Consider the following 17,401-nt stretch of genomic DNA (forward strand, 5'->3'; position numbering starts at 1 on the left):
CAGAGATTTGTGTGTATATTTTGCAGTTCTAAATTAGGTGCATTACATCACTGATTTTTTATTTTATTTAAATTATTTAATTATTGTGAAATTAAAAGAATGAATAGCACTTCTCTCGCTTTGCATGACTTCGTGGCATTTCACAGAAAGTTAATTCGTAGTCGAGTTCATGGTTAGCAGGATCAATGGCACAGATGAACTTTATTATTACAACTTTAAAAAAATTTTTATTAATGCAGAATTGTGTGTGTATTCTGCAGTTTAAAAACACACTGATTCATGTTATACGATAATTATTTTTGTTTTAGAGCATGTTTGTTTTACACCAGTGGTTCTCAAACTTTTTACAGTGGCGTAACCTCTGGGGCATTTAACATTCTTCTGAGTACCCCCACTTAGGCCTTAAGTATACTTCGTTTTTGTACGCTTACGCTAGCATATGCGTAGCCTTTCAAATTATACTCCATTTGATGTTGTGCGTGAACACGAACGGTTGACATGTGCTCTAGAAAGCTACATCCATGTCCCGTGTCGGCTCTATTTCCCCCCCGTTAATTTATGACCGATAACAAATATTTTTGAACTCTTTTAAACCAAAGCTGAGCCGTCTCATACCCTCTCGATCACAAGTGCTTGTCAATGTGAGCATCTGGTTTTTCTGTAATCTCCGCTATTTTGTTGTTGTTGTTGTTGTTCTGTCTCTCTTCTACAAGGTACGTACGGTTACAAAAATCGGGTGGTGCGCGTACTATTCTGATGATGCAATTCACGTCACACGCACTGTATGCTGTTCCTCGCGTACGCGTAAAAAGTGAAGTATACTTTGGGCTTTAGACCACAGTCACATCTTTTCCATTAAGGGACAATATTTGCCCCCTTAAATTGATTTACAGGTGCATTTTTTTTACCTTTAGGGAGGCAAAGTTTTTCTAGCTTTATTAATTATATATCATGTTTTATGTCATATTCTTAAAGGGGTCATATGATGCGATTTCTATTTTTCCTTTTCTTTAGTATGTTATGTAGCTGTTTGTACATGTATAAAATCTGCAGAGTTACAAAGCTTAAAGTCTCCCACAAAAGGATTTATTCTATCTAACACAGAAGGCTGATCCAGACCGGGCAGAAATGCCTCATTCAAACATGCCCCCACATGTCTACGTCACGATGTGGAAATATTTGCGTAATGCTGCTCAAATGTGCACGCGATAAAAGGCGGCGTGGTTTCAGTAGTGTTGATGCAGCCATGTCAGGGAGACGCTGTGTGTTTCTATGCGAAAGCAAAAGCGCTTTATTTGGCCTTCCGAAAGTAGATGCAGTTAGGAATCATGGTTAAGATTATTTACAACAGAACAGCATAACCCAAATGTTAGAATTTGTGCAACGCATTTTATGGACGACAGTTTCGTGAACCTATGAAGGCTGGCTGTGCACAAAGGCTATTTCTTAAAAAAAGGGTCAATTCCGACTTTGCTCTGACAATCTGGCGCTTCTGAATCAGCGACTGTAAGTATTATTTAAGCATTTGCTATTGACTGTTCAAATGCAGAGTTTTACACAGTATAATGCGTCATTCTTACGTTCAAGTGTGCAGAGATGAATTTGTGCTTACATACATCCTCTGTTCTCTGCTTATAACTGGTGGCGAGAAGATAACAAACAGAGATGCACTGTTTTCTGTTTCACACTGGCCTGTCAAGCAGAGATAAAGCCACACTGGTGCGTTTGTCATGTGCAACCATTCAGACAGTTCATATTGTCAGCAGTTCAGTTATCATATATTCAGTTATCAAAATACAGATGACCAAGCTGATCGATGGCAACCAACTTTGCAAGCACGACATGAGCAGCAGTTTCACAGGGGTGTGTGTGTGTATGTGAGGGGGAGAGAGAGAGAAAGTAGTAACTGACTTACTTTAAATAAAATCCATCTAAATAAATGAAAATATATTGTTATTTAGGTTATTTATGTTGTTGTTGTTGTTATATATGTGTGTGTTAATGCTTTGGTAACATTGTGTTACACAGTCATGCTAATAAAGCTGAATTGAATTGAACTGAGAGAGAGAGAGAGAGGAACGGGTGTACTGCAAATACAAGCATCATCCACTGTGTCTGTCACGTGACTCTGTTCCCCTCTTGGGCTTGAACTGATGGTAAAACTAATGACATTATTAACTGTCTTTATATTTCCTTTGAAAGCTAAAGCTCACGATTATGGTAAGGGGCGTTACTTTTCCAACATGCGCTTGTGGTGTTCGGCCAATCACAATGCACTGGGTCAGTTGGCCAGTCAGAGCAGACTGCGCTTGTCGGAAGGAGGGTGTTTGTCGAAAACGACGCGTTTGAGAGAGGCGGGGCATAGAGGAACTACAATAATGTACAGTATTTGAAAAAAGTGTTTTTTGAACATTAAAGCATGTCAACATTCTGTTACACCAAATACACAAAATAATGATATTTAAAATAGCATCATATGACCCCTTTAACATGTCATTAACTGTATTATTTATAAAATAAATTAAGCAGTAAACGATGGCAAAATGAAGTGATACTTGTAGATATAAAACTAGAAGCGTCACATCATTCATTAATTCATTCAGTAAGGAAGCAAATGGCTGTAGTTATGAATGGGTTATTATTGATTATTGACTCTCTAAATCGTTCAAAGCTGCAGATTCCCTCACTAACGAAACAGCTGTTGCTTAGAGATGCACACCAATTCTGTTGCAGATTTCATTGGAACTATTATTATTTTGTTGCAAAATATAACACAATAATTGACAATATTGTGTTTAAAATGTAGACTATATTTAAAATGTAGCAAATGCTACGGTAACACTTTATTTTGATGGTCCCTTTTGAACATTCTGTTGACACTAAGTAATGTTGCAACTACATGTCAATAAACTCTCATAAGAGTATTAGTAGACTGTCTGCTTCATATCTAATGACTCCTTATTGTGTTGGTCTCCCAACAGATATTCTACTGACTATAAGTAACTTTGCAAGAACGTGTCAACTTAATCTAAACCCAACCCTACCAGTCAACTAATACACTAACACTCTAATGAGAGTTAGTAGAAATGTAGGTGCAACATTACTTATAGTCAATAGAATGTGTTAAAGGGACCATCAAAATAAAGTGAAACCAATGCTACATTTGTTGAAAAATTTTTAAAGGTAATTTACTGTAACATAATTTAGTTAATTATTTTATGGAAAAAACATTTACCTCAGTATCTCCAGCTGACAGCTTGGACTCTTCAGTCCGTCAGAAAGCAGCTTCACTCCTGAATCCTGCAGGTCATTGTTACTCAGGTCCAGCTCTCTCAGACGGGAGTTTGAGGATTGTAAAACTGATGACAAACTCTCACAAGACTGAGCAGTGAGATCACAGAAGGAAAATCTAAACAAGAATAACAAGAATTGCATACAGAGAAAAAAAATAATCAACAATATGAATTTTAGTGAATAAGTTAGAGAAAAATAAATAAATAAATAAAATTTATAACAGTGTTTGAAAACAAACCCCAGTATCTCCAGCTGACAATTTGGACTCTTCAGTCCAAAAGAAAGCAACTTCACCCCTGAATCCTGCAGGTCATTGTTACACAGATCCAGCTCTCTCAGGACAGAGTTTGGGGATTGTAAAACTGATAACAAACTCTCACAAGACTGAGCAGTGAGATTACATAAGGAAAATCTAAACAAGAAAAACACAGCCATTGCATACACAAAAAAAAAATCATAACAGTATGATTTTTAGTGAATAAGTTCATGCAAAATAAGTAAATAAAAATAAATAATGAAAGTGTTTGAAAACAAACCTCAGTATCTCCAGTTTACAGTTTGGACTCTTCAATCCAAGAGAAAGCAATTTTACTCCACAATCCTGCAGGTCATTTTTATTAAAGTCCAGTTCTCTCAGGACAGAGTTTGAAGATTGTAGAGCTGATGACAGACTATCACACGATTGAGCAGTGAGATTACACTCATGTAGCCTGTGTAGATAAAAAAATAAATAAAAAAATAGTGTCATTAATGCACTTATCCTGCAGGTCTTATAATCTGAAGCGCATGCTAGAGGCAGGAAGTCTAGTTAAGCCCGAGAGATGGTATGGTGATGAACGGATGATGTATCTAATTCCAGAGCCTCTAGTTCTGAACAAGTGCTCAGTTCAGTTTGATTAGGGGTTCATGGAGTTCATTATTGGACAGCTGGACACATGGCAGGAAAGGCAACATCAAATCCTTTTATTATTTGTTAATAGCCGAGGAGTGTTCCAAATGTTCCTCTCTAGCAATATAGACATATACACATTTTCTTAACCTTTCCAGTAATAAATATTTCTGGATAACAATCTTTGGTGTTGGTTGTGTCAGTGGTGTTTCATTGTGTCATTGGTGTTACATCAAGAAATGAGCCACTGGACTTCAGCTTACTAACAATGTCTTGTAGCGTGGAAATTGAATTTTCTGGTCGACTAGTAGTCATTCATTTTAAGCATTAGTCAACTAATCACATGTTTTTTTTTAAGTTATATTTTTGGGCTTTTTATGCCTTTATTAGATAGGACAGTAGTAAGAGATTAGACAGGAAAGCATTGGGTGGAGAGAGGGGGCGGGATCGGCAAAGGACCTCGAGACGGGAATCAAACTCGGGTCGCCGTGAGCACAGTTGCACTATATGTCGGCGCACTAACCACGAGGCTATTGGCGCCGACAACTAATCACATGTTTATTAATAAACCATTTATCTTTGTTTCCAGGCGGAACGTTAAACAACGCGACACACTGTATAATCCGACGACAACTTCGAAACTCCTGAAGTGTTTTTGTGTGCCATATGCATTAGATGTTCAGCCAATGGTCCGTGGGCATGATGTCTGAGGCTGAGACTACCCACATGAAAAAATACTATAGTAAATTTACTATAAAAAATGTAGTAACATTACTATATTACTATAGTATTAACCCCCCCCCCCCTCCACAATTTACTATAGTATCTTTACTACAGTATGGTTCAAAAACACTAGTATATACTATAGAATTTTTTTACCACATTTTCTAAATTTACTGTAGATTACTATAGTATTTCCCCCACCACAATTGACTATAGTACCTTTACTATAGTATGGTTTCAAAATATAAAATTATAAAACTATCAAATTTGAAATGAGCTCATTTTGTGCATAAAATTGTAAAATTTCTCAGTTTAAACATTTGTTATGTTATCTATGTTCTATTGTGAATAAAATATTGGCTCATGTGATTTGAAATTCTTTGTTTTCATTTTATTCAAATTTTAAAAAACGCCCCAGCAACAGGGAAAAAAAAAACCTATGGTGTGGCGGATCCAGCCTTGGCAAGAGAGCACGTCTATGTTACCACAGGCCAATTCTTCCAACCGAACGTGGTAGTCTTGGAATTCTACACAAGATTCTCTTCCACTCCTCTTTTGCTGTTTATTTGAACTTTCAAGCTGATTATGGTGGCCACAGAGAATCTGCTCAAATTAGGTTGAACTCTGTGCTGCCTCTGTCATTTCATGCACAAGAACACAGTCTATCACAGTAGCTCTGATTTCATCTGAAAAGACTGTTCTAGGTCTTGCTCTTCCTCATCTTCCACCTCATATTAGCACTCTTCCTCTACCTCTCAGATTGATGTATGCACCTGTGCCATCTGTGCAATTTGAACTGACTTATATTTCGTATATTCATATATTTAGAAACAAGTGTGAACAATTTTGAATTATTGTGTTCAAACGATGACAGCCGTGTTGCAGTTGTCCGTAACTTTTGCTTTCTTGTGTTTAGGGTTTTGCGTCACAAGTTCATCACAGTGCAAATTATGTCTTAGTGAGTGAGAATGTGTTTAAAGTTTTGTAAAAAAGAGTGCATGAGAGCTGCAAACAGTGTCAACTTTCTCAACTTGTTTAAGGTTTTGCAGAAAGAGTGATTCCTTTGAGGATGCAGGATGATTTTCACATCATTTTGTAGCGTAACTCTAATGTTCTGTATTTGTTTTATGGCCTTATTCAGCAATTTAAACATTTTAGTTTTTCCCTAACCACACATAAATGTTGTTTTCTCATAAGTACAAACTTGTACATACATGCTGCTCACATATTATTGTAGCACAGTGTGTGCTGAAAACAGTGTAATCATTCACCTAAACTATACCCCCACCCCCAGCATAAGAGTTTATCCGATACTGAGAGGGGGTAGGTAAAATGTGCTCCAGCAAAATGTGCATTGCACTTTGATGTTTATTTAAAGGACCAGCAGAGAAGTTTGTCCGCTACTGAGAGGGGATACATGTGTATATGTATAAATGCCCACTATTCTCTCCTTGTTGTTTTACAGAAATAAACAATGCATGAAACATAGTTCTCCATGTCCGCCTGTGATATGTGTGATGACAGTTAAATAGCGTTACACACATACTTATTTCACCTTCTACAATTACTCACTCTGGTTGTGTAAATATTTTTTATCTGCATTAGTAGAGTAACTATGCATTTGATTTGACAGGGTTTTAATTAAAGAGCTAGATAATGACAATGAATAACGATAGACAGATCAAGATTTTAACTTGGATAAATTAAACAATAGGTCCGCTTCAAAATAACTTTTACAAAAGTGAGAGAAGAAAGCACCTTAGAAAGCATATTAAATTCAAGTAAAGATTCTACTTTTAAGGTTTCAAATAAGTGAAAAAATGTTCTATTGTCATTCAGTGTAACAAATATTTACAGGTGCATCTCAATAAATTAGAATGTCGTGGAAAAGTTCATTTATTTCAGTAATTCAACTCAAATTGTGAGACTCATGTATTAACCCTCTGGGGTCTGAGGTCATTTTGGGGCCCTTTAGATTTTTTTGACATGCCCTGATATTTGTGCTTATTTCAGCTACTTAAAAGATACTATTGACCAACATGTATTTTTTTTGTATTCAGCACAAACTGTGCTACAATAATATGTGACCAAGATGGATGTACATGTTTGCATTTTTTAGAAAAAAAATATTATGCGTGGTTAGTAAGTTTTGGGGGAAAAAATGTAGCTGAAATAAGGCCATAAAACCCACACTAAATAGTCCTGAACAAGACTTTTGAGTAATCAGTCTTGTAGCCTAGAATATTTACTTCAAAATGTGAAAATCATTCTGCTTACTCATTCACAGAAAACAATATATTGATTTAAAATTTTCAAGACATGTTTTGTGATCGAGGGTCTATATGCGAGAGAGTGGCAATGACCATGATTATTAAGTGAGTCTCACCTGAGAGACAAAGGGCCCTCCCCTAATGGCCCATCAGTGTGACTGTGACTTTGATGCAGGTAAGAGAGAATGTGAGGAGATTGAAAAAAAGTTTTTTTAAATTTATTTGTATTTTATTTACAACACAGTATAATCGAAACATACATAATGAAGGTCAAAGACACATTATTGTGCACACTGATCTAACCACAGAGATGTGAACAGACTTTGAGTCATTCCTGCAGCAGATTCTGTTCAACAAGTGAAACAAGTAAATCATACCTAATATTTACGTGTTTTATTTAACTGTTTCTACTTCTTTCCATGGATTCAAGAAGAAAAAAACATAATCAGTATAAAAGGAGCTTGTTTTAGCATAGAATATCAGTGTAGTTGAACATCTGATGTTGGTACAGCGCTCTCAGAGGAAAACAGTTTGAAGAGACATCAGGATTCATCTGGTGCTGGTATCTGATTCAATAAAATACAAACAACCAAAAAAAAAAAAAAAAAAACATTTGTGAGCATGTTAATATCAGGAACATCTGTATATATATATATATATATATATATATATATATATAGTGTATGTTTTGTAGCCATAGACTCACACATGCTTTGTACTATCATAAAAAAAGAGAAAGAAACTAATTATTATTGTGGTAACACTTTACAATAAGGTTCATTAGTTAACAACATTAGTAAACATGAACTAAGAATGAACAATACTTCTACAGCATTTATTAATCTTAGTTAATGTTAATTTCAGCATTTACTAATGCATTATTAAAAGGCTTTCCTTTTAATAATGCATTCCTGTCTCTTTCCTGTAGCTCAATTAGTAGAGCATGGCGCTAGCAACGCCAAGATCATGGGTTCGATTCCCAGGGAAAGCAAGAGCTGATCAAATGTAAAAACTGTAACTTGAATGCAATGTAAGTCGCTTTGGATAAAAGCGTCTGCTAAATGTAAATGTAAATGTAAAATCATGAGTTGTGTTTGTTAACATTAGTTAATGCACTGTGAACTAACATGAATAATCAATGAACAACTGTATTTTCATTAACTAACATTAACAAAGATTACTAAATAGTGTAATACATGCATTGTTCATTGTTTGTTCATGTTAGTTAATACATTAACTAATGTTAACAAATGACACCTTATTGTAAAGTTTATTGTTTAGCACGTTATTAAAATCTATTTCTGAACAGAGTAGGCTATTAATAATAAACATGTACTAAACATACTTAGACTCGTAGCATTCATCATGTTACAGTGTACACTCATATTACTTTTATTGTTTTATATAGAGCATGAAAACATCATCGCGCCGTAAGAAATTTAAATACAATTAATTGCCTATCATATTCAAAATGTTTTACACTATTTCAAACACTGTAGTCAGGAATTATAGTTTGGGAAAAACCCAACTATGATTTTGTAGTCATACAGTCTAGTATGTATGATTTTATAGTAGTCTATGATATGATTATGTAGCCACAGACACAAGCATGCTTTGTACAATAAAACTATGTACTTTGTACTATAAAAAATTATATTTTATATCTGAGAAATTATTATTGTTTAGCACGCTATTAAAATATATTTGTGAACAGAGTATTAATAATAAACATGGTCTAAACATTCTTAGCGTAGCATTCATCATGTTGTCGTTTGGGAAAAACCCAACTAACTGTTAGTAAATCTGTTCAAGTTTATGTCACAATAACACGGTAACTAATGCAAAAAAGAAACATTACTTACTCATCAGATTGCTCTCCTCTACTGGATGAAATCGTGTTCTTCTTTTGAGGGAAATCCTGCCTTTACTCAGCACGTCTTCTTCCAGAAACAAACAGTAGCCGCGATGAGGATCTCCTCTTTGTTTGTGTTGGGCGTTTGCACGCGCGCACTTACCACGCGGCTATTTATATATGAACTGCGCGAGCCGCGGGATCACATTAGAGATAATGAGTCAGACGGGACAGACTGAACATTGTATTGGTTTCATAGGGATTACTTCATCACAGAATGTTTGTTTTCGATAAGTAAAATTCATTTCAAAATAGACACTTCAAGCTTTCTATAGATATAACTCCCATGTCTCTGTGTTGAGTATTTGCTGAGTTACAGTTCATTTTAGTGACGCGTTTCTAAAAACAGTTCGCGGAGACGGAGAAGACAGAGAGCGCACCCTGTTTGTTTTATTATTTTTCCAAAAGCACAAAGTTGTGTTGTTATTGTGAGTGTACACAAAAAAAGTAGACACTTAACAGTTTCGATTGATGTGTCTTTTGCACTGATCTTAAAAAAACCTATCTGGTATCGCCGGCGATACCGTCGACCCCAGAGAGTTAACCCTCTGGGGTCTGAGGGTGTTTTGGGGCCCCGGAGAAGTTTTGACATACCCTGACATTTGTGCTTTTTTCAGTTGCTTATAAATATTTTAATGGTTAAAGTCTAAAAATACTGTATTCAGCACAAACTGGGCTACAATAATATGTGAGCAGCATGTACGTACATGATTGTGTTTTTGAGAAAACAACGTTTATGCGTGGTTTAAAAAAAACTAAAATTTTAAAGTAACTGAAATAAGGCCATAAAACACAAACAGAACATTTGTTCACGAGACTTTTGAGAACTGGATCTTGTAGCCTAGAATATTTGCTTCAAAATGATATGAAAATAATCTAACTCATTCAGAGAAAACAATATATTGATTTAAATTTTCTAAGTCACTTTTTGAGTGGAAAGGCTCTATGCGAGAGGGCGTGACTCACACCTGAGAAGACAAAGGCCCGCATAATGAGCTCCATAATGAGCCATTCAGTCAGGTGTGTGACTGAGAGAGAAGAGTTACAAGAAAGAATGTGAGGAAAAAAGAAATGTGTATACATATAACTATCACATAAAATAACTTGAGATTCACTTGCGAGTGCAGTTAAACAGTTTATTAGGAACAAACAAACAAATAAACAACAGAAGGGTCAAGACATTGTGGGTGCAATATCCAAAATATCCAAAACAGTGGCAGGAAACTGGAACCCAGGAAAACAGGAGACAGCAGAAACTGCATGAGAAAACACAAAACAGACGTGAGCAACACAATGAACAGACAAAGACAAAGCAAACATGGTGACAATACATACACTACCAGTCAAATTATTTAAACAGTAAGATTTGTAATGTTTTTTTTTTTTAAAGAAGTGTCTTCAGCTCATTTATTTGATACAAAGTACAGCAAAAACAGTACATTATATTTATTATAATATATAGGCCTACATATTGTTACCATTAAAAATAAATAAAGCACCCCCCCCACACTAAAATTTATAAATAAATTAGTGAGCATGTTGATAGTCTTATCAGGAGCAACTATATTATTACATTAGCAATCACCAATATTGCCCACGTGATTTTATAACATAGATGCACACATGTATTATCATACAATACAAAAACAACATTTTATAACTGAGAAACTAAATTATTGTTAAGCTTATTATAAACATGTTTGAGCAGGTATTTGCAAACAGAGTAGGCTACTTCACAGTAAAGATTGGTCTAAACTTTTGTAAGAAATTATAGTCTGCCTCGACCCAGCTTTCACTCCAAATTGTGTATTAAACTATACTCCTTTCCCTACAAAGAGCCTAATTATCATAGCGATAGTTCTTTCCATTTAAAAGATATGTAAATAGTATCTCCGGAGTGATAATTCATCACTTATAGCGTGGGAACGGCAGTGGGCCATCAAGAACCATCTGCTGACCAAAAGGGAACAATGATAGGGATTCTGTTTAATCTTGTCATCCTAACATTTGGTTGTTCCCACCTGAAAGTCTACCAAAGATGTGGGAACGGAAGGCTATCACTTTCATTGTTATCCGCAATTTACATTTAAAACGAAACTTCATTTACATGTTGAGCGGGAAGAGGAACGTAATACAGTATAAAATGTTTGAGCTTAGGATATTGGGGGTTCATTCCGACTCCGCTGAATCCGAAGTGCTATTTGTACTTTGTCACTGCTACGCTGTAATAAAAGATTATTCTTCATCAAGATCTTCGACGTCCTCTTCACCTTTTCTTACACTTTCTTAGACATTACTTTTATATCATTGTTTATAGAACATATAACTATCCTCACGTCGTGCAACATTTAAATGCAATGAAAGGTTGCCTATCATATTTCAAAATGTTGCACTCGATTTCACACATTTTATTCTGGAGTTATAGTTTGGGAAAAGTTCACCTAGTAAATTCCTTCAACTTTGTCACAACAACACATTATCGAATGCCAATAAGAAACATTACTTACTCGGTATAAAGTATCTCGTCCTCCACCGGCTCCAGCTGCGCTCGCATTCTGTTTGTGAGGTAAACAAAGCTTTTTCCTCTCAGCGTGTTCTTCCAAAACTGAAAAGTATCCGAGATGAACGCGTTGCCGCTTTGTTTATGGTGGTGTGGGCGTTTACATGCCGCGTGGCTCGCTTGGAGATTTGTAATAACAATAGCGCGAACGGCGCATGGGCGTGACCTAATTAGAGATAATGAGACCAGACGGAAAAACTGGACATGTCCTTGGTTTCATACAGATTACTTTATCACAGAATATTTGTTTTCGATTTAACAGTAGACATGTCAAGCTTTCTATAGATATATTTCTCATGTCTCTGTGTGAAGTATTTGCTGAGTTACAGTTCATTTTAGTGACGTGTTTCAAAAAGCAGTTCGCGGAGACGGAGAAGACAGAGAGCGCACCCTGTTTGTTTTCTTTATTCTTCAAAAGCACAAAGTTTAGTTGTTATTATGAGTGTATACAAATAAAAGTAGACCCCTTACAGATTCGAATGGTGTATTGCTCTTATCTGTACGATCAAAAATGGCAGAGTAATTCAAGCTCATTTCTGCCTTATCAGGAAAATCTGCCTCAAAACCCGTATACGCGTTTGTCGACCCCAGAGGGTTAAGGTATTTTTGGGGTACTTCCTTGTTTTATTCTCCTCCTTGGGGGTGGGTGGGTTTGTGGGGGTAAGGGCTCACTAAGGTTTTGACTGTTCATGTTCACCCTTAGTAATGTTAAAAAAAAAAAAAAAATGTAAATTGATATTGCAGTATCCTTTGTATACTCCAAAAAAAAAATTGGGTAACACTTTATTTTGATGGTCCCTTTTGAACATTCTGTTGACACTAAGTAATGTTGCAACTACATGTCAACAAACTCTCATAAGAGTATTAGTAGACTGTCTGCTTCATATCTACTAACTCCTTATTGTGTTGGTCTCCCAAAATATATTCTACTGACTAAGTAACTTTGCAAGAACGTGTCAACTTAATCTAACCCTAACCCTACCAGTCAACTAATACACTACTAACACTCTAATGAGAGTTAGTAGAAATATAGGTGCAACATTACTTATAGTCAATAGAATGTGTTAAAGGAACCGTCAAAATAAAGTGAAACCAAAAATTATACCAAAACTACTTAAACACTTATTGTTTTGATGCTTGAAAACCATTTTTCATCCAAATACCAAGAAACAATAAATGAGTGAATGTTAAAGTCAAACCTCAGTATTTCCAGATGACAGTTTAGACCCTTCAGTGCATCAGACAGCAGCTTCACTCCTGAATCCTGGAGGTCATTTACACTCAGGTCAAGCTCTCTCAGATTGGAGTTTGATGATTGTAAAGCTGAACACACAGTTTCACAGTGCTGATCAAAAGGCCCACATCCAGCAATTCTGTAACAGTGAATGACATGCAATGAAGCGGAGATGGATGGATAAGGGTCATGTTTTCTGTATTCTGTACATAAAAATAAAATATAACTTTTATTGATCACATATCTAATATCCTATGCGAAATGAAGACCTGATGGACGCAGTGGCCATCTGGAAACCCTAACATAAACACATTAAGTGGACTTTAATCTGTTGATGTGCTAGATCCTTGTTTATGGGTCCAATGTCACTTTGTTCTCAAATGTTACAAATGTTGAGAAATCATACATGTTTTGAAAGGTCTATGAGTTTATCATCCATACCCAGTCTTTGTTTTATGATAGAAATTCTTCAGTAACAGTAAATAGTAATTTGTGTCAGAAGTGTATATGTCAACATGCAGAATCAAAACAAGACTTAATTCACGAGTTCACACTTACATATAATTAGCTGGCATATAGTAATGCGTAGTAATGCTGTCTAGGGAAGGGCTCCGAGCTCGGGAATGGCCCGAACCCAGAGTACCCACCCCCGTATAAGTGTAGTGAGAACTCAAAGTGTGGAGAAGGGGCGGTGGAGGGATGCTGATTAACCGTTAAAGGATAGAGATATGTCAGCTGTATTATCACCATATCTAACCTATGGTGTTGGTTAACTTAAGTGCGCTCCTCTTGTGTTAATTAAGCTAAGTATCTGACGCACTCCTCCCGAACTTTGTTAATAAAACATCATTAAACAGCAATAGCAAGATTAATCCAATCCGTCACACTTGAGTAAATTGTTAAAGTCAAGCAGCCATTGAACAACATCCAATAGTCCTCAAAATCATTAATTCTGTGAAATACTGATATATTATCAGGGGTGCACATAAGTTGTGTGCAGATGTGCATGCATGACCACAATAAAAAAGGGCTGTGTAAATAAGTTCAGACCACTCATTTGGGCACTGAAATGGTTTACAGCTGTTAATGCACAATCACCATTTTAGATTGGAAATCTTATACAGTGTTACAGTTAGTCATTCAAACCGAAAGCATAAATCTAAAAACTTAAAAACAAAAAAAAAAAAAAAAACTGACATTTCATTCACTGACACATTTCACTTACACTCTTTACTTGGCAGTGCTAAAACCAGCAGTACATATACTTACTTGCGGGCAATCACCCAAAATAAAAGCTTGCTAATTATAAGAAAAATAAAAAAAAAGGAAATGTAAAGTTGTTAAATGTAACATTGTATGTTTAGGTGTTCTATAACATCATTGTATTTTTATTTAATACTTTTTATTTTAAAATATAATAGTATTGTCACACTCTATTATTTTGTTGTATATAAAGTAATAAAGTGCAATAATACTATTATCACTATTGTTAATTTTTTTAAATTGTCATAGTTATATTAATTGAGCCACACTATGTGTAGTGTGGGCACCAAACCAAATCTTGCAGGACCCTCATTTTGCAATATATTGCCCTGAAATTTGAAATATAACTTCTTTAGACTTATGACTTTGAGTCAGCTATATTTCTAGGTTGCTCATGCACATTTATCATTGATTTATTATTAGGGAATGTTGATGTTTTGTTGAGTATGTTTCATTTGATGTCACCACTATGATGATAAATGCTCATATGCTCATATGGGTCTCAGAAGGTTAAAAAAAACTGAAGCATTTGAAACATTTCAAACTTATGTGTAAAGGTTACACAACTGAGGTTTTGTTGGTGTAATACTGTTTTGAAAGGTTTCCAAGTGTTGATTTTTTTCTGAACTCTACAGTCAGCATGTTGGCATCATTCATGACCCCTGTGTTTAATCTAAAAGGAAGAATGATTAGTGCTTGTCTCTAATTAGCCTGATTAGCTGAGCCAGGGTTCCCACTCTTTCATGAACACCAGATTCAAATTCACACGCCAGCATATGTAGTTTCATGAAAGACCTTACAGTACTGAACATTTTACCTACACTTATCATTTACATGAAAAAATTTAGAGTAATAATGTTTTGAATGTGTAGGTTTCATAAATTTAGACCGTTTTGAGCAGTCGTGTTCAAAGGAATTTAATGAAATCCATTGAAGTTAATACTGGTAATATTCAAATACAATTTCTAAAATATTGATAAATTATGCATCAAACTGGTTTTTGCTGTAGTTCTTGTACAAGATTTAAATTTGAAAGAATTTCGCAATTTTTAAATGAATAAAAAGTGGTTAAATGTTGTAATAACACTGTAAAACCTGTTAACATTAAAAATTTGCACATTCTTTCAATAGAGACATTACTCATTAATAAATAACTCAAGTCAAAATTATGTTGTAAATCCCATTTTTTCATCATTGACCTAGAGGAATGCAGGTGTTCAAACATGCAGCTGCTCAAAATTTCAATATTTTTGTAAAATATGTCATGAACATTTTAAACCTTGTATATGTGCAAACCTGCAAAAAAATAAAGAAAAGAAAAGAAACTTTCTATTTGCTCTTAAACTGTACACGCTTTTCACTAAGCTGTTTTTCTTATTTTTCAAGTTCTACATTTTCTCCTTAGCTCCATGTCGCAGTAAGTTCTTGGAGTTCATTTTTAGTCCATCTCCTATCCTGAAAAGTCTGTCTTGCAGAGATTGACCAAAAATGAGCTCCTAAAACTTACTGCTATTCTGGAAGATAAATTCTTCAAACAGTGGTAGAAGAGGATGTGGTGCTGGTCCTTCAAGAGTCACTCTTAACTTATCTGTCTATAAAGCCTACAAAAATTAGTCTTAACTTTACAATTTCTGTATTGCATTAGTTTTTAATATTTCTCATTGGGGATTTAATAATTTTTTACTTTTCAGTTAAATCTCTTTTTTGGCTCATTTTATCTGTAAAAGAAAACGTGCCTAATAATTCTTCACACATGAATATAAGGACATTTTCACTTCCAGCCTTCATGGACAATTATACATCACTTATATATATGATTAAATACAAAATTAATAGTAGTTATTAACCCTCTAAGCGCCAAAGTCGCAAAATTGCGACAAGACGTCATACTTCATTAAACAGACTGTAGTTCCTAATATGGTGTAGTATCTCATTTGTATTCCCTACCACTAGATGGCAGACATGTAGTACTTCGATTCTAGACCAAAATTGTTCGAGGAAATAGCAGAGCAAGTGAGCTATCGTGTCATTGATGCGGAAGCAGTTCAGTTCTTAGCGTCTGAGTAAATTGTGAGAGAAAATCGCCAAATGGCTAATAAAAAGTTGTACTGTGAGGACGTGTTGCAAATGTTATTCGCCTATTCTGACTCTGAAGGGGAATATTTGCCTTTGGAAATAACGATTGGCCGTCTAATGATCGCGCATCTCCCGGTACATCTTTGCATGCGCAATGGCGCCACCGTAAATGGCGAGAGTGTTCACAAAGCACCATCAAGTGATAATTTCGAGCCTTGCCCAACGGGGATGAGGGTGGCAGGGGTGGACGTGGTCTTAGTGTCCATAGGAGAGGCATCGCGTTGCTGATGGTCGGCCAGACTGCGACTTTTTTTCTGATCGCGCGCGCTCAAAGGGCCGCCGGCAGACAGTACAGGTGCAGTCAGTGAGGGGTAGGTCTGTGCGCTGTGCCATCCAATGAGAGGTACATACTCTCAAGAACTATAAACTGTCACATAGATACCTGATTGGGCAGATAGCTGGTCAACTGATTAAAAAAATAGGTACATGTATTTTACTATGGCACAGTAATATAGTAATAATTTACTACTTTCTCCTGTTTTACTGTTGATTTCCTCTTTTCATGATCATTTGGAATGAGGATAAAAAGATTAAAAAAAACAAAAAAAACATGCAAATAAGTTCAAACATCCATTCAATATCTATTATTTCCTGAATATTACTGATGAACTGATCAAAAAGTAGGCTACTGTTCACATGCGTTTTACACATAGTATAGTAATATAGTAATAATTTAGTACTTTCTCCTGTTTTATTGTTGGTTTCCTCTTTTCCTGATCATGTGGATTGAGGATAAAAAGACAAAAAAAAAAACATGCAAATAAGTTCAAATATCAATTCAATATCTACTATTTCCTGAATATTATGAAATTCAAGAGGACCGCCCCCTGATGACATCATAATATGCAAATTAGATGAGTATATTTACACCCCACATAAACTTTAGGTCATGCCCAACATTTTTCTAATTTACAGTAGATCTCTATCTTTAAACCCTTTCAAGCTACAAGCTTTTGAAATCTTGATGTCAAAATCCAGCATTTTAAAAAAAAAACCCTGGCGCCTAAAGGGTTAAGATCGATGTGGTTTGGAATTGGTAAAATGTGCTTGGAAAAAAATATGATCAGAATATCAACGTGCCTAATAATTATTCACGCACTGTAAAGATGTGCACATCTTT

At 35.4% G+C, this 17,401-nt stretch overlaps 1 protein-coding gene across 1 annotated transcript in view; it reads right to left on the minus strand.

Moving 5' to 3' along the window:
• The window catches only part of LOC131537379 (NACHT, LRR and PYD domains-containing protein 12-like), a 46,724-nt gene that overhangs the window by 10,950 nt on the left and 18,373 nt on the right, over positions 1–17,401 (minus strand). Inside the window, exons 4-7 of the mRNA XM_058770750.1 lie at positions 12,848–13,021; positions 3,831–4,004; positions 3,533–3,706; positions 3,236–3,409 (exon numbers count right to left, since the gene is read on the minus strand). Of these exons, the coding sequence (XP_058626733.1) occupies positions 3,236–3,409; positions 3,533–3,706; positions 3,831–4,004; positions 12,848–13,021 (696 nt within the window). The remainder of the gene's footprint in view (positions 1–3,235; positions 3,410–3,532; positions 3,707–3,830; positions 4,005–12,847; positions 13,022–17,401) is intronic.

Source organism: Onychostoma macrolepis, chromosome 03 (assembly GCF_012432095.1).
Source record: "Onychostoma macrolepis isolate SWU-2019 chromosome 03, ASM1243209v1, whole genome shotgun sequence".
Lineage (NCBI taxonomy): Eukaryota > Metazoa > Chordata > Actinopteri > Cypriniformes > Cyprinidae > Onychostoma > Onychostoma macrolepis.